The sequence below is a fragment of the Oryctolagus cuniculus genome, chromosome 10 (genome assembly GCF_964237555.1).
Source record: "Oryctolagus cuniculus chromosome 10, mOryCun1.1, whole genome shotgun sequence".
NCBI lineage: Eukaryota > Metazoa > Chordata > Mammalia > Lagomorpha > Leporidae > Oryctolagus > Oryctolagus cuniculus.
The window spans coordinates 115,370,233-115,392,183 of record NC_091441.1 but is presented as its reverse complement, the minus strand read 5'-3'; the positions used below and the strand labels follow the sequence as shown (position 1 = coordinate 115,392,183).

Here is a 21,951-nt window from a genome sequence, read left to right as displayed (position 1 = left end):
ACAGCAGGAAGCTGGGCTGGAAGCACCAGTGAAACTCCATCCCAAGTGCCGTGAGAAGGGACGCAGCCACCGCACGCGGCAGCTTAGCCTGCGGTGCCACAGTGCCCAGCCCCTACTTAGCTTCTTGAGTTTCCAAGCTGGAAGGCTAACTCAGGTAAGAACAGACGCACACCACCGAGATTTCAGAGCCCTGGGGAAGCGCAGGACCCAACGAGCGGGCCAGAGGGAACACACACAAGGACTCAGAGGCAGGATGACTTTGAACCTCAGCCGCGCTCCCGGAAGGGAGGAGACAGTTGCAGTAATGACTTCAGAACTCTAAGGGAAATGATTTCTCACGGATGCCCAGCCTGAGTATCAAGTACACGCGAGGGCAGACCAAAGAGAATTTCCGACGTACATGGCCTCTCAATTTCCCTCCTAGGCACCCGTTCTCAGGAAGTCACTGGACGTGTTCCACTGAAATGACTGGCATGGAGAAAGCGGCAGGCCCGAGAGGCGGGGCACGGCCCCCACCAGGGAGGAGCAGCCTATGATGTGCCCATCACCGTGCCAAGCTCTGAGCATGGATGGACTCAGGTAAACCAGCAGAAAACTGTGCCAGGACAGAAGCCAGACAGAAGCCGAGTTCCTGCAGCGTCTTGCAGGGTCTGACCTTCCTAGACGACAAGGGTGCACTGCTGGGAGGCCTGTCTGGGTGGCACCGCAACATCCTCGCGTGTGCCCCTCACAGTCCAGTGTTTCACCCGTGCCTAAAGATGCGGGCAGAGCTTTGCGTTTTAATCCAGAGCCCCAACACCCCCCAGCCCCACTGTTACAGGAAGCCCACGGTCCCCAGGGATCTTACCGGCAGTGAAGATGCCTTTGGCGCTCTGTCTTACACTGGAAGCTCTCACGATGGCTGAGAGGCCTGAGAGGAAGAACCCACACACAGGCGTCAGTCACTGCAGCAGCACGGACACGGGGAACTAACACAACCAGCAACCTGACCTCCGGCCCAGGGTCGCAGAGTGGCATGAGTGGGGAGTTAGGACCGAGGGCCAGCAGGCTGTGTGGCCGGCCAGCCGTGAGCACAGCCAGACGACTGGACGGCGCTGGGCCCAGGCATGGCCCGGCTTCAGCAACCTCGTAGGCCACGTTAGGACATCAGATGTGCTTCCGGCTTCGGGTTCTCCAATCCGAAAGGTGAAAATAACAAATTTTTTTTTTTTTTTTTTTTTTTGACAGGCAGAGTGGACAGTGAGAGAGAGAGACAGAGAGAAAGGTCTTCCTTTGCCGTTGGTTCACCCTCCAATGGCCGCCACGACCGGCGCGCTGCGGCCGGCGCACCGCGCTGATCCGATGGCAGGAGCCAGGAGCCAGGTGCTTCTCCTGGTCTCCCATGGGGTGCAGGGCCCAAGCACCTGGGCCATCCTCCACTGCACTCCCCGGCCACAGCAGAGGGCTGGCCTGGAAGAGGGGCAACCAAGACAGAATCCGGCACCCCGACCGGGACTAGAACCCGGTGTGCCGGCGCCGCTAGGCGGAGGATTAGCCTAGTGAGCCGCGGCGCTGGCCCAAATGTTTTAATCTAGGAGAAAAACTTCCATTCTGAAGCCACAGATGAGGGTGCACCCGAAAGTTCTGAGGAAACTTGGAATGAAACTTTGAGTGAAAAATTTCGTTTTGTGCAAAAACTTTCAGAAATCAATGCATACTTTTTTCATAATATGTGTCTTGCACAAACTTTCTGAAGACAGTTCATGTGCTATGGATTGCCAAATTTTTCAGATCTAAATAATCTTCTTCCTTTTTTTATTTGAAAGGTAGAGTTACAAACAGAGAGAGGGAGAGACAGAGAGAAAGGCCTTCCATCCACTGCTTCATTCCCCAAATGGCCGCAACAGTGGGAGCTGGGCCGGTCTGAAGCCAGGAGAAAGGAGATTCCTTTGGTCTCCCATGCTGGTGCAGGGGCCCAAGCACCTGGGCCACCTTCCACTGCCTTCCCAGGCTATCAGCAGAGAACTGGATCAGACGAAGAGCAGCTGGGACATGAACTGGTGCCCATGTGGGATTCTGGCACTGCAGGCAGAGGCTTAGTCTACGACGTCACAGCGCTGGCCCCATACACGTCTCTTTTCATTCATTTTCCTGTGAACTCTATGAATGCCCCAGCACGCAGGGTGCCCCGCGAGGAGCATTCGGGTACACCTGTCACCTCCACAGACACACGGCAGAGATCACACTGTTAACCAGGATGACACTGAAAAGGACAGCCACTAACCCAACAGTGTGTCTCACGCCGGGCCTCCCTAACTCCCGGGAGTCATGCCCTCGGGAGCAGAGGAAACACAGTTTTCCCCGTGACAGGAACTTGGGGTCTAGGAATCTGGGAACAGAAGTGCTCCCCCCATCTTACTTCCAACAAGGGGACATTCAGATGTGGGACGACCCCAGACTGTTAGTGCTACTCCTCCCAGGGGCAACAAGGAAACAGACCATGGCAGCCAGGAGCGAAGTCTGCTCCGACCGCAGTCGGCATCGAGCTCTACACGTACCCAGCCGAACGACGTCGCCGCAGTCGGGGTCGTGGGCGACTTGCAGCAGCGTTTCTTCCACGTCCCTGTTTTTGCCAGGCGGGTCCATGATACGATTTATCTGCTGCTGTAAGGTCTTGGGCAGTGCCATGAGCTGGGTGAACTGTCCTTCGGGGCTTTTATCTATCTGAGGGAGAAAGAATAAAAAAGAAGGTGCTATCTTTGGCGGTGCTTTCAATGCTGTAAATATGCAGAGACACACGGATTCTATTCAAGATCACACAAACATATGAGCACCCACACCCGGGAGGACGCACGAGGCTAAGGAGACTCCATCCTTTCTGAAACCGAGCGTAGCAGACCTGGGAAGGCCTGAGGACACATGGGACTAAAAGATGAGCTAATTTGGTGCAAGAAAACTTTGAAATCCTTGCATGGCTTTCCCTCCCTACATACTTCCATCAACGTTCTGGAGGCCCCTTGCATGGGTGGATTTCAAAGTTTCCACTGTATTCTAAAATACACTGTTGCTGAAAATACAGAAATGAAACCTATGTAAAACCGAGCATCAGACTTTACCTAGAAGGCAATGAATCAAAAGTCAGCCACATGGGTGTTCAGTCTAGCGATTACGATCCTATGTTCCGGGGCTGGCGTGGTGGTGTAGCAGGTAGAGCTGCTGCCTACAGTGCCAGCTTCCCAAATGGGTGCTGGTTCGAGTCCTGGCTCCTCCACTTCCAATCCAGCTCTCGTCTATGGCCTGGGAAGGCAGTGGAAGATGGCCAAGTCCTTGGGCTCCTGCACCAGCATGGGGAGCCGGAAGAAGCTCTTGGCTTCAGATTGGCCCATTTGGGGAGTGAACCAGCTGATGGAAGACCTCTCTCTCTCTGCCTCTCCATAACTCTGCCTTTCAAATAAATATATAAATTTTAAACACACACACACACACACACACACTTAGAATCGACTCAAAACATTTAAAAATAAATAAATAAAAAGATCCCGTGTCGCCTTTCAGAGTACCTGGTTCAATACCTGGCTCCAGCCCCTGCGAGGTAGCAGGTAAAGGCTCAAGTGACTGGGTCCCTGCCACCCACACGGAAGACCCGGACTGGGTTCTTTGGTCCCGGGTTCAGCCTAGCCCAGTCCTGGCTATCGCAGGCAGCTGAGGAGTGAAACACGGGAGAGTTCCCTCACTCACAGAGCTGAGGCCAGACCAGCTTCCTTAATGCCCAGTCGAACGTACTTTGTTTCACGGAATTAAAGTTTTTAAAAATTCTATAAACACAGACTGCCTGCCAAGTGTAGAAGCAGTAGCACTTCCCTCGAAACACCATCATATTATTTTCCAAGAATCTGTCTTAGATTTTTTTTAACAAATGTTTAAATTTTAGCTTCAACTAAGACAAAAGAAAAAATTAGAGAAATTAATGTATTAAGCTTCAGACTGTCAACATACTACCAATTTTCTTAATAATTAGCGTTTACTCATGTGATTCTTTTTCATTCAACAAATATTTATTAAAGAATCCAATGCCTGGGTTTTGTCTAGAAAAGTCTATGCAAAGCATAAAATGCTGATACTTAGTGACTCCAGTAGAGGTAGAGTGATTTTACGTAAGCATCAGCTATTTCGGTTCCTGGCTTTGGCTACATAAATGACAAATGATGTGGGTATTCCTATAAAATATCCTAGAAATGACACTCAAGGACTGGTTTCAGGGCCACGTATCGAGACTGGCCAACAAGATTCTGTATTTCAGTTATGCTTTACCTACGAGACGTTCAGGAATTTCAAAGATGCCAAAAATGCCTTGAGCAACGTGAGGAATTAGGAGTCTTCGCCACTGCTTTCTCTTGACAACACAAAAAATGCACTGGGAATTTTTACTTGACAGCATGTATTTAAAAACAAAATATTAGGTGACATATTCAAACAAATCACTAAGTTCTGTCTGGTTTTCCTTCTTTTATTCTCATTAAGGCATACAAGCCAAAAGAACTCAGTTAAATCATAAAAGTCAAATGGCATTTTAAAATGTTACTGACTGATTTATTTGAAAGAGTATCAGAGAGACAGGGAGATCTTCTATTTGCTGGTTCACTTCCCAAATGGCTACAACAGTCAGGGCTGGGCCAGGCCGAAGCCGGGAGCCAGGGGCTCCACGTGGGTTTTCCACATGGGTGGCAGGAACCCAAGCACGTGGGCCACTATCCACCGCCTCCCCAGGCTCATCACCGGGAGCTGGACTGGAAGCTGAGCAGCTGGGACCCTCCCATACACAGGAGGCTGGCGTTGCAAGTGGCAGCTGGATCTGCTCTCACGCTGCATTTTAAAGCAGATCTGGAGAAGAACCCAGACGTTAGGACTGCGTTCACATGAAGTGTCCATAGTGGGCAAACCCATGGAGCCAGCAGTGGAACAGCGGTGGCCTGGGGCAGTGCAGAGCCCGGAGGAGTGCTCAGAGGCACTAGGTCTCTTTGTGGACTGGTGTTAATGTTCAGTTTTACGGTGTGTGAACCACACGTCAGCAAAGCCCACATCTGGGCTTCAGGACCGAGGTACTCACCCTCCACGCTGCTGGGACAGCTCAATGACTTCCTCTCTCTGAGTGCTCCCCACAAACGTCCTGCATCCAACAACTGGAAAATGCAGGAGTGCAGAGGCCCCGCCTCTTGGCCCAGCAGGGTCATCTGGCTCCTCAGAGCTACCACTGGGCCAGGGGAGGCCTGTTTCAGATATGCCCAGTCCTGGTCTTATACAGCTGGTACCAGGAGCACTTTGGACGGCAGACTCCCAGATGCCATCAGAGAGCGGTCAGTGCGCCCCAACACGTGCAGCCCTCTGAGGAGGCCACTCTCTCACCCTAGCCAACAGAGGAAGGAAAAATGAACGCACACCCCAGAGGGGATGGCAGGGATGGACCACTGGTGGACTGCGTGGTGGCTCGGCTCACGCGTCCACTTGGCTTGGCCACAGTGCTCAGCTGCTTGGTCAAACTGCAGTGAAGGTAGTTTCTTAGCTATAATAACACTCAGATCAGCAGACTCTGAGTAGAGCTGTTCCCTTCTGTAGTGTGGCGTCCATCCAAGGCCTTAAAGAGGAAAGACCACGGCTCCCAGGAGTCTGCCTCTAGATAGTTCTCCCACCCAGGACTGCTGCATCACCTCTCACATCATTGAAACCAAACTAAGCCAGCCAATTCCTTAAGTCTCCCTCCCACTCTTCTACACACACACACACACACACACACACGGTCTTCAGAAAGTTCATGAAAATCTAATTATGAAAAAACTATACATGAATTTCAAAAACTTTGCACTAAAATAGGTTTCTTTAAATTCCATTTCTCCATAAACTTGTTTTAGGTATTTTTATAGATTTGAAGGGCAAAGCACCAAAGAAAAAAAAGATACAGACAGAGACGTCTGCCAACTGCTAGATCACTCCCCAAATGCCTGCAACAGTCTGCTCAACCCAGGAGCTTGGGATCCACCGGATGGATCCTGGCAGCCTACAGCAGGCTCTCGAGCTCCAGCTGCCCTGTGAACCTGCTAGAGCAGACCTAGAGCCACAGCATTCCCACGGGGCCACAGACCTGGGTGTGTTCTTCCCCATCCCCATTAGGAAGGGGGACGGGAAGCAGCTCCACCACACGGAGCAGGCACGGCATGTCTTATGTCACGGCTGTTAACTCTCCCATCCTTTGCCAGAAGACATTCAAAGGAAGCGGGGGAACGTTCTGCACAGCGTCATGCTGGTCCACTCTACCAATGAAGCCCTGTTACTGTCCCCTGGTGGGCCATAAGGGGCGAGTGCGGTGGAGGCCTCGCTAGTCCCAGGTGGGAGACGGCTATGAGAAACCCTGCGAAGTGGGGCAGCGCCATAACACAGCGGCTTAGACCACTGTCTGCAATGCAGGCACCCCATACAGGAGTGCTGGCTGGAGCCCCGGCAGCTCCACTATCAAACCAGCTCCCTGCTAATGCGCCTGCGACCCTGACACCCACACCGGAGATGGGGATGGAGTTCCAGGCTCCTGGATCCCGCCCAGCCCCCACCATGTGGCCATTTGGAGAGTGAACCAGCAGATGGAAAATCTCTCTCTATTGCCGGCTTTCAAAAAAAAACCACATAAATCTTTAAAAAAACAAATAAGCCCTCTGCAACGGGAGGATCCAACCACCTCAGTGAGGTTTCTGGGGGACGCTGGGACAGCCCCTCCCAAGCAGTCTGTTTATTACTTCTGGTGCCTCTCCTCACCGGGAAGGCAGCACACCCGTGGGCCCCTGCAGCATGTTCCATGCTTGGGAAAAGTGCTGAGACCATTGATCAGGCGACACCAGAGGGGGACAGCTCTGTGAGGGGCCCAGGGCAGCAACAGCTCTGCAAGCCAGCCAAGGAGCAGAGCAGTGGGCCCGCCTCTGGGGCTACACGGCGCTGGACTCCTTGGCTCTGCAGCGGCTGCGGTGTAGAGAAACCACGTGTTGATTTCCAGCTCTGGGAATGAGCTGCCAACACAGACCCTGAAAGGCAGCAGGACTGGCGCAAGTGACTGGGTTCCTGCCCTCCGTGTGGGAAGTCCCCGGCTCCCGGCTTTGGCCCGGCCCAGTGCTGGCTGTTGTGAACATGCAGAAAGTGAACCAGCAGGGGAATCGCAGTGTAGACCTCTAGGGTTCTGGAGCAAGATCGTGCCATCTGCAGTGAAGAACCATACAAAGCTGAAAATCAGCCCCAGGACACTGGGCCCTGGTGGAGACGGAGCTTCTGACTCGCCGTAGGAAATGATCACGCATGGGGCCAGTGCTGTGTTAACCTACTGTCCGCAGCACCAGCATCCCACACGGCCACCGGTTTGAGTCCCAGCTGCTCTACTTCCAATCCAGCTCCTGGCTAATGCGCCTGGGAAAGCTGCAGAAGATGGCCCCACTGTTTGGGCCCCTGCACCCACGTGGGAGACCTGGATGAAGCTCCTGGGTCCTGGCTTTGGCCTGGCCCAGCCCTGGTTGTTGCGACCATTTGGGGGGTGAATCAGCAAATGGGAGATTTCTCTTCTTTCTCTGTCTTTCCCTGAAATTCTTTCAAACAAATAAATAAATCTTAAAAAAAAAAAAAAAAAAAGAAATGATCTTGTATCAAGACTCGTCCGACATGGGCTGTGATGGGTCAGGTTCATTGAGTCACAAGCCAGGCAGGCTCCAGAGTAATCCACGTTAGATGGAAGAGGGTGACCAGCACTGGGCACGAGCAGGCTGGAGGGCACAGCGAGCTGCACAAGCAGGAAACTGGGAATCCTGTAACATTCAACCAGCATGTCTCTGCGGGCTGCTGCATACGGCTACACTGGATGCTCCCTTGTGACTGGCTTTTGGAGGAAGATAAAGAATGAACTTGCGGCCAGTGCACACTGGGTTCTAGTCCCGGTCGGGGCGCCGGATTCTGTCCCGGTTGCCCCTCTTCCAGGCCAGCTCTCTGCTGTGGCCCGGGAGTGCAGTGGAGGATGGCCCAAGTGCTTGGGCCCTGCACCCCATGGGAGACCAGGAGAAGCACCTGGCTCCTGCCATCGGATCAGCGCGGTGCGCCGGCCGCAGTGCGCCAGCTGCAGCGGCCATTGGAGGGTGAACCAACGGCAAAGGAAGACCTTTCTGTCTCTCTCTCTCACTGTCCACTCTGCCTGTCAAAAAAAAAAAAAAAAAAAAGAATGAACTTGCTTCGCAGTTGGTCTGGCTGGGTATGCAGGAGCTGGACGGCACGTGCACGCAGTCTCACTGAGGGAAACCTTCCAATGTGCTTGTTTCGGCTGCGGCATCTGGTCATTCCCTTCCCTTAGGTGGCTCCATCTAGGACCACACAGAGACTCATGGGAGTGGATGATGGTGCAGTGGTTGGCCCAGGGCCTGAAAGACTGGAAGACGGGGTGGAGGGCATGAATTTAGGGGAAGAAGGTCAGAGCTAGACCTGTGGGAATGGGGACTAAGTGTGGTGATCTTTGGGCTCTAAGTTAGTGCCGACCGGCAAGCATCCACTGCGGAAGAGGCCGTACCAACCCAAAGAATGACTCAGCCCCGCTGACTCGGAGCCTTTTATCCTGGCGCTGGCACAGTGGGCTCAGAGAAGCAGTAGCCATGGTGGCAGGAACACAGGCTGCGCCTCCTGGAAGTCCACACAGCTGCTACTGTCCCTGCTGAAAGTCTCGCTTGACAGCAACAGTGGCCAACGCTGAGATCCCAACACACACAAGACCACTCCTGAGAGCTGAGCCTGATCAGCTGAGTGCACCAGTCCCAAGTCAGCTACGCTGGATGCCTTCCATGTGGCCGGGGCATCCGTTTATCTGGGCTGGACATGACTCACATTCTGAGTCTGGGTTTGCCGGGCCAGCCCACAACAGACACAGCACGGGACTCAGCAGAATGTTTGCTCACCGACATGGTGTGCCACGAAGCATCACGTACGGGTCCCTCCCTGGAGCAGAAGAGGTGCAGCTCAGGCACAGGTGGGCCTCAGAGGGTCCACAGTAGGCTCCTCTGTCCCTACCACGCTGCCCCAAAGCTGCCAGCCTGCAAGAGCAGTGGGTGATACTGCCCCTGCAGCAAGCAACCCTCTGGCCTAACACGTCAGTGTGCCACTGCTGCAAAACCCTGACAGAGTGGTCAAGGAACAGCCGACACACCGGCCTGGCCAAGTGACCCTGTGACAGTGAGCGTAGAATATTCTAGATTAATGACTGATTCATAGGAGTCAGTTCCCGGAATGGGTCCAGGAATCAAAGGGTGGAAGGAGACAAGGCCTTGCTGACCACCATTCCCAGGGGCCCACCTGCGCATCGGCGCTTCTCTAGGTCTTGGGGTCTTAGGTCCCAGAGCCCTGGGGAAGAAGGCTTCTCCCTTTGACTGTGCACCATGGCTGCTACCCAGCCATTTTAGGATCCCAGCCCAAAGTCCAGCAGTCAAGGAAATGAGTGGCACCGCACTAGCTGGAGCAAGAGACCCTGACCATCAGGCAGGGTGGCTGACACGCCTCTCTCAGGACCTCTTGCCCAGCTGTGATGGGAGGAGGACCAGGGTGGCAGCCACTGTCTGAGACAGGCACGGGGACCAGGGTTTCAGACCCTCCAGGACACAGGAACTGCACGCGAGCTCAAAGGGCGTCTGGAATGGGCAGAGGAGGAGAGAGAAGAGGAAGATCAGCTGTAGTCTGAAGATGAGTACAGCAGGAGGAGCTCAGCTCAGGCCCCTCGCTCACTCTAGTAAGCTTCCCTGGGAAAAACAAGCAACTAAAACTAGATCGCGCAGGCTTTTGGAGGCGACAGGGCAGAGTCTGTCTAAGTTTACCTTCAGAGTGAAAGGACTCTCTCAGTCCTTTTCCTTTGTCCTGTTTCTAGAAAGCTGGCAGCCACGCCCGCGACTCTTCTCTGTCATGCAGCCAGGGAGTAAAGCTGTTTCTCGGTAGCAGGCATGTAGCCTAGCAGTTCAGACATCGGAGTGCCTGCGTTCAGTTCCTGGCTCCGGCCTGACTCCAGCTTCCTGCCGATGCAGATGCCGGGAGGCAGTGGTGATGGCTCAAGGAGCTGGGTCCTTGCCACCTTGGGTGAGACCCAGACTGAGTTTCTCGTCCCTGTCTTTGCCCTGGTCCAGCCCCAGCTGTTGCAGGCATTTCGGGGGAGTGAACCAGCAGATGGGAGCTGTCTCTCTGCTTCTCAAAAAATATATATAAATAAATAAAAGTGCCACATCCAAAGAACAGGGAATCTGAATGTCACTGGGCACTTTTACGCAACAATGGAAACCAGAAGAAATGATGCTATGACTTAAAAATTCTAAATAAAACTGATTTCCATCCTAGAATTTGGTATCTAGCGAAACTGTCCATCAAGACAAGGTAGAATCTTCAGGAGTACCTGTTCTCAAAAGTTTACCCCCTGCACAATCTAAGTAAGCAAGGTACTAAAGGACTCACTTCACCAAAATTAAAGTAGAAACCATGGAAAAGGAAGACGCGAGATCCAAAAAACCGAAGACCAGCCAGGGAGAAATTCTGAGGGTGCAGAGCCGAAAGGTCCTCAGGGGGCTGGAAGAGAACAGGGAACAGAAAGACCCTGCTGCCTCACATTTGTCAGAGTCCAAGGATGAATGAGAAAACGAAGCAGGTGAAAAAACCGAGACTCCAGGGGAAGAAAGTGGGACAGGAAATGAAATCTCATTTGTCTCGGCAATAAGGAAACAGCTGTTCTAGTACAGGAAACACTAACTTAACCAAAAATGATGAGGTAACTGTATGTGCAGCTTGAAGGGGAAAGGTAGGAGGGAGAAAGTGAGAGGGAGAGGGAGGGAGCCAGCCAGAGCTGATGGGGGTCATACAAGAATTTTAAAAAAACCCTACCTCTTCATAGAAGGATGCAAAAATAATGTATACATTATATTACTTATTTATTTTAATTTTATTTGAAGCGGGGGAGAGTACAGATATCAGTCTTCCATCTGCTGGTCCACTCCCCAAATGCCCTCAGTGGTCAGGGCTGGGAAAGTTCACAGGAAGTGTGAACTGGAAGTTCTCCCAGGTCTCCCACATGGGTGACAGGCACTCAGCACTTGAGCTGTCATCTGCTGCCTCCCAGGCGCACTGGCAGACAGCTGGATCAGGAGCAGAGGCGGGACTCAATCCCGGGGACACCGGTTTGGGACTGCAGGCATCCCAAGTGGCATCCTAACCTGCTGCCCAACAATACTCACTCCAACAATTCCTTTTTTGTAAAGTTCCCTTTTGGGGGCCGGCGCTGTGGGATAGTGGGCTAAGCTGCTGCCTGCAGTACTGGCATCCCATGTGGACGCCGGTTCTAGTTCCAGCTGGTCCTCTTCCAATCCAGCTCTCTGCTAGGGCCTGAGGAAGCAGTAGAAGATGGCCCAAGTACTTGGGCCCCTGCACCCACATGGGCGATCTGCAAGAAACTCCTGGCTCCTGGCTTTGGATTGGCCCAGCTCCAGCTATTGCAGCCATTTGGGAAGTGAACCAGTGGATGGAAGACCTCTGTCTCTGTGTCTCCCTCTCTCTGTATGTAAATTTACCTCTCAAATAAATAAATAAATAAAAACAAACTTAAAAAAAGTTCCCTTTTCAGTCCAAAATTCCACTTACCAATTCAATACAATGTTAGTTGCCCCTACTATAAAATAAGTAAAAATTAGTGTTCTTTAGGGAGAAAAACAAAATTGTACTTAAGATTTATTTATTTATTTATTTAAAAGTGAGAGTTACAGAGAGAGGGAGAGAGATTTTGCATGAGCTGGTTCTTTCTACAGATAGCCACACCTGCCGGGGCAGGGCCAGGCCACAGCCAGGAGCCAGGAGCTTCTCCCAGGTCTCCCACACGGGTGGCAGTGTCCCAAGCACCTGAGCCCTCTTCTGCTGCGTTCCCAGGCCACAGCAGGGAGCTGGATCAGAGGTGGAGTAGCAGGGACTTACACCAGTGCCAGACGGCAGGCGTGCTGTTGTTGCAGGCGATGGCTTTATCTGCTATGCCACAATGCCGGTCCCTAAAATATCTTAAATCTGAACTGCTTTTCTCTGAGAGAAGAGTCTTCTGGTTTCTATTCGCAAACACTCAGTAAGACTACTTGTAAAACCACACAGAAAGACTGGCATTCAGCCTAGCAGTTAAGATGCTCGCATTTCAAGTCAGAGTACCAGGGCTCAGTGCCCACCTCGGGCTCCCAGTTCCAGCTTCCCGCCAATGCAGGCCTGGAGTGGCAGCCCTGACCCTGGCTGCTCTGAGGCTCTGCAGAGTGAATCAGCAGGTGGAACCTTCCTTCTCCCGCCTGCCTGTCTCGCAGATAAATAAAAGTGTCTTACGCAACCAAAGAGGACCAAACCTCTTCAAACGTGTTTGCACAAAAACGCACCCAGAAAGCTCTGAAGAACACACACCACGCTCTCACTACAGTCACCTCGGGGGAGGCCGAGGGACAGGAGGGCTCCGAGTGTGTTTCGCTCGTTTCCGCTGGTAGCTGAGCACAGGGTAAGCATTGCAAATGGCAGAAACACCACACACCACGCACGAGTGCTTCTCCCAGCTCCGCCTCTCCCCAGCTTCTCCAAAGACGGCCCCTCACCGCTAGTTTCCGAGTTCCCTTAGTGCAGCCCTCGCACGCTAAAGCGGACCTTCGCGGACGGTGTTTAATTTCACACACGCGAGTGCTAGCACACTAGCCACACTGCTCTGCCCATCGCTTCTCCCCTGCCAACGCTCTTGCCCTAGAAACAGCCTCGGTGACCTCCCCGCACAGGTTACCTCCAGTCTGCCTTGCTGGCTTTTATACACCACTTGGGGACTCTCCTGCAGAATGCTGCTGTACAGCTCCCGGAAGTGGGCTATGTTGGGCTTCACAATATTCAACACTTTTGACTTTTCCTCTCCAATCACCATCCGAAAGTCACCTAAACAGAAAAGCCAACACTCTGTTAAGAATTCACCCTCTGGGGGCCGGTGCAGTGGGCTAAGCCACCGGCTGCGACACCAGCATCCCACACTGGCGTGCTGCTTCAAATCCTGGCTGCTCTGCTTGTGACCCTGCTTCCTGATAAGGAACCTGAGGTGCAGCCGGTGACTGCTCAGAGACCTGGATGGAGTTCCAGGCTCCTGGCTTCGACCTGGCCCTGCCCTGGCTGCCCAGTCATTTGTGGGAGTGAGCCAGCGGATGGAAGATCTCTTTTCCTATAAACCAATCTTAAAAAGCAAAAACAAAAAGCAACTCCCACTCTGTTTCACGAGCTACAGCTTGAAATTGACACTGAACAGATTCGACCTGGCAGGAGCCCTCATGAGAAGACTGGCTGTTCCTCCTTAAATCCCCGAACACGCGGCTCAGGCATACGGAACCTCGCTTAGGTAGGAGACCAGGCAGCAAAGTCCTGGACGCCGGTAGAGACACGGAGACCTCAGTCCACAAGGCAGCCATCAGCGAGAAGCTTACTTCACTTTTGTTTTCCCAGCTAGAAGCTTCTACACTTAGAAACGTCCGTCTTCTGAACACGAGCCTGCTGTGGTCCATCCCGGAGACCGGAGTGGCACGCCATCATCCTAGAGTGTCCTTGCCATTGCTTCCTCAACCTTGACCTGCTGGCTGTGTTTCCATGCAGGATTCTGAGGCGCCTGATGCACACAGTGAACCTATGACACCTGGTTAAGGGCAGCAGCCGTGAGCGTTAAAAGCCCTCATGAGCTGCAGTTGACACATGAGACGAAGTTGAAAGCAGATATAACTTTAGAAACTGTCAAGCGGTGACAAATGAAGAACGCTCCAGTTGCCTGTGCGATGGATGAACTGAGCTGGCAAGATCAAAACTTCTGAAGGAACAACAAGCAACTATGTGGCTGACAGTCACCAGTCAGACGTGGAGGGAGGGGCGGCATCCCCTGGGACACCCGAGTGCATGGCTGCTGCAGTAAGGGGAGTGCAGAAGAGGCCGGACAACCGCCCTGAGAACCTGTCGCCTGAAACCTCTGCTGGACAGGCGACAGCCACCCGGGGGGCAGGGCGTGGCAGGTGCAGGCAGGCAGACACCCCGGCTGCGCAGGGGAGCCCTGCATGGTGACGTCATCTGTCACCTGAACCAGGTCCCTTTCAAGGGTGAACAGAGCGCCATAGATAATTACGCCAGGAAACAGGTTTAAACGGGGAAAGCGAGGACCTAGCATTGCCCTGGCTGTTGTCTTTCCTCTGGAGGGGGGAAGGGATCGTGGAGGTCACGACCTGCACAATGTATTTTCTTAGACCCAACTGTTGACTTGTACAACAACAACAGAGATACGAAGATGCCTAAGAGGATACACTTCAGTCAGGGGTAAAATGTGCTGGGTCTTTAAGATTCCAACTTCTAACTCACACTGTGATTTGGTGGAACACAGCTGGGGACTGTGAGTTTCAGGGAGACAGGCTTCAGACCGCCTCTGGAACCTGGCCTGGGCGCGGGTGGCACAGGTGAGCCCCAGTCACAGCAGGTGCTCGCCTGTGGGCGAATGTGCTTGGTCACCATTATTTTAAAGGCAAGGAGAATTACAAGGCTGAAACCTACATCACTGCTAACGAGGGTGTCGAAAATCGGTCCTTTCACGTAATACCGCCAGTATTGCTAAAACCCTGCCGGAAAGCAGTGAGCCAAGAGACCCCTGAACAAAGAAACCAGGAGCAGACATTCACAGGAAACGTGAGACTGAGAGGTAGTGCTGACTTAGTAGCTGCCAGGCACTGTTCCCAGCGCTCTGTTGTCCCGCCTCATTTAATCCTCATGGCTACCCTCTCAGGTACACAGTGTTCTATCCCCGTGTAGCACAGAAGGCAACAAAGACGCACAGATTCAGTTACCTGCCTACAGTTTCCCAGAAAGGGAATACATTACATATGAAAAGCTGTTCACTGAAGCACCACTTAGAATACTGACATCATGGAGGCAACCCAGATGCCCAACAATAGGGGAATGGATAAGCTATGACGGGACACCCACACCTATCAGGGGACACATGCTGCCATTAGACCTCACGGTACACACAGCAGGATGGAAGACAATCAGGCAGTGCTGAGCAGTAAGAAACAAGGATACAAAAGCAGTGAAACACAACCTGGGAAAAAAAAAAGGACTCTATTTTTGGTTTAATAAAATACGCATTTACTATAGATTTTCGGTGGGCGTGCTTCACGTGAGCAAGCTTACTCAGCCCTGGCAGAGCCCTGCACAGCAGGACTGCTGTTAGCTCCAGTTTCCCAGCGGAGGAGACTGAAGGGCAGGGCTTCCCCGTCAGAGTGACGACACTTTGGAGGGCTATTTTACTTTACTTTGGAAGTTTCCTCCTCTTGCAGAACCCTGACATATTTTAAAATAAAATCATAGTGGGGTGGGTGTTTGGCTCAGTGGTTCAGACACCACTTGGGAGGCCTGCATCTCATACTGCAGGCTGCTTCCTGTTTGTTTATTCCTTTATTGCTATTTTAAGGTTTTTTATTTGAAAGGCAAAGTGACAGAAAGAGAAGGAAAGACAGAAAGAGACAGAGATCGATCTTCTATCCACTAATTCACTCCCCAAATGGCTGCAACAGCCAGGGATAGGCCAGGCCAAAGCCAAGAGCCAGGAGCTTCATCTGGGTCTCCTATGTGGATGCAGGGGCCCCAGCACTTGGGCCATCCTCTGTGGTTTTCTCAGGTGCATTAGCAGGGAACTGGATGGGAAGAGAAGCAGCCAGGACTCAAACTGGAGCTCACACGGGATGCTGGTGCTCCAGGTGGTGGCTTCACCCCCTGTGCCACAACACTAGCCCTCAGCTTCCTGTTAATACCCACACCGGGAGGCAGCGGTGATGGCTCAAGTACTTGGGAAACTGAGGTTGAGTTATGTGCTCCTGGCTTCAGCCTAGCCCAGTCTGGCTGCTGTGGGCTTTTTAGGAGTAAACCAGTAGATGAAGTTCTGTCTCTATCTCTTTGCATTTCAAAAAAAAAAAAAAAAGAAAAAGAAAAAGAAAATACTTCCTAAAAACTACAAATGGCGGAGCTGGTGATGCGGTGCAGTGGGTTAAGCCACCACTTGCAATGCCGGTATCCCATATGGGTGCAGGTTCCAGTCCCGGCTGTTCCACTCCCAATCCGGCTCCCTGCTAATGCGCCTGGGAAGGCAGCAGAGGATGGCCCAGGTGCTTGTTCCCCTGCACCCACCTGGGAGACCCAGATGAAGCTCCTGGCTGTGGCCTGGCCTGGCCCAGCCCCAGCTGCTAAGGCCACTTGGGGAGTGAATCAGTGGATGGAAGATCTATGTCTGTCTCTCCCTGCCCCCACTCTGTAACTTTACCTTTCAAATAAATAAAATAAATCTTTAAACAGACATTTTCAAATTTCCAAAATGGTAAATTATAAGTTGGCTGGGTTAACTCCCGGTCGTGTCAGCCCTTACGCCTTCACTCAGGGCCTATGAACGGATCCTATCCATCTCTGAAGGGATGAAACACCTTTTGATGGGGCCGATCCTGAAGCGAAAGACCACTTCGCATCACCTGAGTTCTGCACATTTGTGCTAGTCCTTCTCTCTCGGAGCATTCTGCAAAAAAGACGTTCTGTCTTAGCAACTTTCTGAGAGCAGAGAAAGCAAACACATCCGGAGCCCCCCTAAAAGAACAATTGCATACTGTGACCCCAGCCCTGGAGGACACTCGGGCCTCGCTGAGAACGAGGGATGGGGTGGCCGAATCCCGCTCTGTATCCCAGCTCCCTGGGCACCGATGAGCTCACGGAGGCACGGCAACAATCGGCTGCTGAACTGGATTTCTCCAGCTGCCACGTGGAGGAAGGCGCCTGGCCACGGGGAGGGTGAGCGTCCGGGCTGACTGCCTGTTTCTTCAGGACCGGAGGAATAAAACCGTGCGCACAGCACGAACCGCCATCTGTTCCCTAGAGTCGGTTTTTCTTGCCTTCAGAGACGTGTTTGCCATAAAACACAGGGATTGGGAAAGACTGACTGCTGACTTTGATTTATGCCTCTACTGATGGTTTTAACCCTTGACTGCTCTACTCTGAGAACTGCCAGTGAAATACGACGGACGGGCACACAGAAGGAGAATTTCTCTTTGACTCTGAAACGAGACCAACTCGGAGGCTGGGTCCAGGCATGCCTCCAGCAGTCAGGGACCCGACCGTGAACGTGGGGACGCAGGGGCTCCCCCAGCACAGGGGCCTGGCTCTCAGGCCTGGTAACGTCCCAGGGTGATCTGAGTGAAGCTACCTCATCTTCCCAAGTCCATCTCCATTCTCTGGAAAATGGTGCCTTCAGACTGAAGTGCTAAGCTTTGCTAGCAGCACAGCGGTTACGACTGATGCTGTGATAGGTACACAGAGGAGACGGGGCAGGAATCCCTAAGCCTTGGATGAGAATAAACTCCCTCAGCACTGCTTTCTTTTCAGCTCAGTGACTGGGTAGTGACTGAGTACTGAGAGCTGGGTAGTGACTGAGTACTGAGAGCTGCGCTAGACAGCAGAGACACAGAGACAAGGCCCGCCCCAGGCAGCGAGTGACACGGATAAAGCGGTTCTGTACAGGCTCCTGTGGGGTCACGGTTAAGGACAGCAGCCCAAATAAGATGCTGATATGGTAAGCACTTTATAACTTTCACAATAGCTTTTCTTGAGGTCTGATTCACGCATTTAAAGTGTACGATTCCATGATTTTTGTTTTTGTCTTACTTCATTTACAGAACTGTGCAGCGATGATTCCGATCTGCACTGTGCGCCCTTGGCGGAGGCAGTACCCGTGAGCACTCCCTATGCCTCTCGCTACCTTCACAGGTGTTCCTCGTCTGGACACTTTACATGCATAGTATCGTACAGTACCGGGTCCTCCATGGCCTTAGCAAAACATCTCCGAGGCTCACCGTGGTGCACACAGCACACAGCACTTCCTGTTGATGGCCGAGGCACACTCCATGGTGTAGATGGCCCAGGTTTATTTACCTGTTCCTCAGGCGATGCACCTGTGCGCTGTGGCCACCTCCTGACGATTCACTATAAATAACGCTGCTGTGAACAGACACGTGTGAGTTTTTGGGTGGACGTGTTTTCAGTTCTCTGGGATCTGTAACTAAGAACAGAAGTGCTGGCCACATGGTAACTCAGTTTCATATTTGGAGACACTGACCAGCTGGTTTTCCAAATACCTGGACCATTTTATGTTCTCACCACCAGTGAATGAAGAGTCCAGTTTTTCCACATTCTCCTGAATGTTTATTACACCCACTGAAGAGGGCAGAACGAGGGGTCTATGGTTCTGATTGGCTCCAAAAGATATTGAGCATCTTTTTTTTTTTTTTTTTTTACAATTAATTAATTTATTTGAAAGGCTGTGTTAGAGAGAGAGACAGAGAGAGAGAAAGAGAGAAAGATCGATCTTCTATCTGCTGGCTTACTGCCCAAATGGCCACAAGAGCCAGGGCTAAGCCAGGCTGAAGCCAGAAGCCAGGAGCTTCATCCGGGTCTCCCATGTGGGTGCAGGGGCCCAAGCACTCGAGCCATCTTCTGCTATCTTTCAGATGCATCAGTGGGAGCTGGACAGGAAGTGGAGCAGCCAGGACTGAACTGGCACCCATACAGGATGCTGGCGCTGCAGGTACTGGCTTAACCTGCTATGCCACAGTGCCGGCCCATGTTGGACGTTTTTCATGGTTTATTGTCCACCCATATTCCTTCTTTGAAGAAATGCCTCTTCAAATCCTTCATATGTTTTCAACTTGGGTTATCTGCATTTTCGCTGTATTCTAATACTTCTTCTTTTTTTTTTTTTTTTTTTTGACAGGCAGAGTGGAGAGAGAGACAGAGAGAAAGGTCTTCCTTTTTCCATTGGTTCACCCCCCAAAATGGCCACTGTGGCCAGTGCACCGTGCTGATCCGAAGCCAGGAGCCAGGTGCTTCTCCTGGTCTCCCAGGCCGGTGCAGAGCCCAAGCACCTGGGCCATCCTCCACTGCCTTCCTGGGCCACAGCAGAGAGCTGGACTGGAAGAGGAGCAACCAGGACAGAATCCAGCGCCCCGACTGGGACTAGAACCTGGTGTGCTGGTGCCGCAGGCAGAGGATTAGCCTATTGAGCCGCGGCGCCAGCCTAAGAATTCTTTATAAATTGTGGATACTAGGCCCTTATCAGTTATATAACATGAACATTTCATCTTATTTTGTTAGTGCCTTTTTACTTTAATCCACTGTGCCAATTTAAAAAAGATTTATTCGGCTGGTGCCGCGGCTCACTAGGCTAATCCTCCGCCTAGCAGCGCTGGCACACCGGGTTCTAGTCCCGGTTGGGGCGCCGGATTCTGTCCCGGTTGCCCCTCTTCCAGGCCAGCTCTCTGCTGTGGCCAGGGAGTGCAGTGGAGGATGGCCCAAGTGCTTGGGCCCTGCACCCCATGGGAGACCAGGAAAAGCACCTGGCTCCTGGCTCCTGCCATCGGATCAGCGCGGTGCGCCGGCCGCAGTGCACCGGCCGCGGCGGCCATTGGAGGGTGAACCAACGGCAAAGGAAGACCTTTCTCTCTGTCTCTCTCTCTCTCACTGTCCACTCTGCCTGTCAAAGAAATAAAATAAATAAATAAATAAATAAATAAATAAAAAAGATTTATTTATCTGAAAGGCAGAGTGACAGGGAAGGAGAGACCTTCCATCTGCTAGTTCGCTCCCCGAATGCTGACAACAGCCACGACTGGGTCAGGCGGAAGCCAGAAGCCAGAGAGCATTAACAGAAAGCTGGGTCAGGAGTGAAGCAGCTGAGACCTGAGACTCAAACCGGTATTCCAATCTGGGATGTGGCCATGCCAAGCTGCTGCTTAACCCAGTGAACACCCACTCTTTCACTTTCTTGATGGTATACTTCTTCTTCTTCTTCTTTTTTTTTTTTTTTTTAATTTGACAGATAGAGTTAGACAATGAGAAAGAGAGACAGAGAGAAAGGTGTTCCTTCCGTTAGTTCACCACCCAAATGGCCACTATGGCCGGAGCCATGCCAATCCGAAGCCAGGAGCCAGGTGCTTCTTTCTGGTCTCCCACGTGGGCGCAGGCGCCCAAGTACTTGGGCCATCCTCCATTGCCTTCCCAGGCCACAGCAGAGAGCTGGACTGGAAGAGGAGCAACCGGGACTAGAACCTGGCGCCCATATGGGATGCCTGTGCTGCAGGCGGAGGATTAACCAAGTGAGCCACGGTGCCGGCTGATGGTATACTTTTTTTTTTAAAAAAAGATTTTATTTATTATTTATTTGAGAGGTAGAATTACAGACAGTGAGAGGGAAAGACAGAGAGAAAAGTCTTCCATCTGTTGGTTCACTCCCCAAATGGCTGCAACAGCTGGAGCTAGGCTGATCCAAAGCGAGGAGCCAGTAGCATCTTCCAGGTCTCCCACGAAGGTGCAGGGGCCCAAGTATTTAGGCTATCCTCTACTGCTTTCCCAGGTGATTAGCAGGGAGCTGGATTGGGAAAGGACCAGCTGGGACTAGAACCAGCGCCCATATGGGATGCCAGCGTTACAGGCAGAGAATTAACCTGTTATACTTCGTAGCACAAAGGTTTTAAATTTTTTTTTAAAATTTTATTTTTATTCATTTGCGAGGTAGAGTTACAGACAGTAAGATGGAGAGACAAACAGAAAGGTCTTCTGTCCATTGGTTCACTACTCCAATGACCACAGGAGCTGTGCTGATCCAAAGCCAGGAGCCAGGTGCTTCTTCCTGGTCTCCCATGTGGGTGCAGGGGCCCAAAGACTTGGGCCATCCTTCACTGCTTCCCCAGGCCACAGCAGAGAGCTGGATTGGAAGAGAAGCAGCCGGGACTAGAACCGGTGCCCATATGGGATGCCGGTGCCGCAGCCAGAAGATTAACCTACTGCACCACGGCGCTGGCCCCAAGTTTTAAATTTTTATACAGTCCCATTTATCTATTCTTTTTCTGTTGCTTTTGCTTTTGGTGTGTATCTGTGAAACTATTTTTGTTTTTTTACATTTATTTATTTGAAAGGCAAAGTTACAGATAGGGAGAGACAGAGAGAGCTCTCCCATTCACTGGCTCACTCCCCAGATGGCAGCAACAGTCAGGAGTGGATAAACCAAAGCCAAGAGCTTTATTTGGGTCTCCCACGTGGATGAAAAGGGCCCAAGCACTCGGGCCATCCTCTGCTACTTTTCCCAGGCCATTCACAAGGAGCAAGATTAGAAGTGGAGCAGCCAGGACTTAAACTGGCACTCATATGGGATGCTGGCATTGCAGGTGCTGGCCCCTATGAAACTATTCTCTAACCCAAAGGCAGTCTTTAAAGAGTCTTACAGCTGTAGCTCTTACATTTAAGTCTTACATTGTGATCCATTCTGAGTTAGTTCTGCATATGCTAGGAGTTGGGGTCCAACTTAATTCTTTTGCAAGTGGACAAAATAACAATTATTTTGATAAAAATGACTAGGGCGGCATATCTAGGAGACAACACAATGTGCCCTTCAAAATGCACTCTCAGAAGTGTCTCCACAGCTGCGGAAGACACTCAAGTGCACTAACTCACACCTGGACGAGCATGGGGCTAAACAACTGGTGGCACAAACCCCGCCGGAACTGCGGAAAGCGTGTGGGCAATGGAGCTAAAAGGTAAGTTTGTTTCGGTAAGACCCACACACAGTTCTTTTGTAATACACATTTTTCATGCAATATTGGAAGCTCCGCCTTATTTTTCCTCTCCTACACTGCAGAGAGCACACAGTGAACGATTGTGGAGGGGCACAGGGTGGAATCGGGGGCACCACAGTGGTTCCCGAAGGAATGGACTTTGCAGCCAGGTATCCACTCCCCCTGCATGCGTGGGCACCGGGTGAGTGTGGGAGCAGAACAAGACAAAAACTCCCCCTACCTGATTCAAGTGGTCGAATAAAAACCAGAGACA

General features: G+C 51.9%; 1 protein-coding gene across 7 annotated transcripts in view; it reads right to left on the bottom strand.

Moving 5' to 3' along the window:
• TAMM41 (TAM41 mitochondrial translocator assembly and maintenance homolog) overlaps window positions 1-21,951 on the bottom strand; it is a 53,781-nt gene that overhangs the window by 9,166 nt on the left and 22,664 nt on the right. For 4 of the 7 annotated variants that reach the window (XM_002713047.5, XM_070051094.1, XM_070051099.1 and 1 more), the window contains 3 exons: window positions 12,806-12,951; window positions 2,538-2,703; window positions 848-910 (listed from right to left, as the gene is read on the bottom strand). In XM_002713047.5, coding sequence (XP_002713093.2) covers window positions 848-910; window positions 2,538-2,703; window positions 12,806-12,951 — 375 coding nt within the window. Of the gene's footprint in view, window positions 1-847; window positions 911-2,537; window positions 2,704-12,805; window positions 12,952-16,407; window positions 16,598-21,951 lie in introns of those variants that run through there. The other 3 variants (XM_070051096.1, XM_070051095.1, XM_070051097.1) reach the window with 2 other exon arrangements.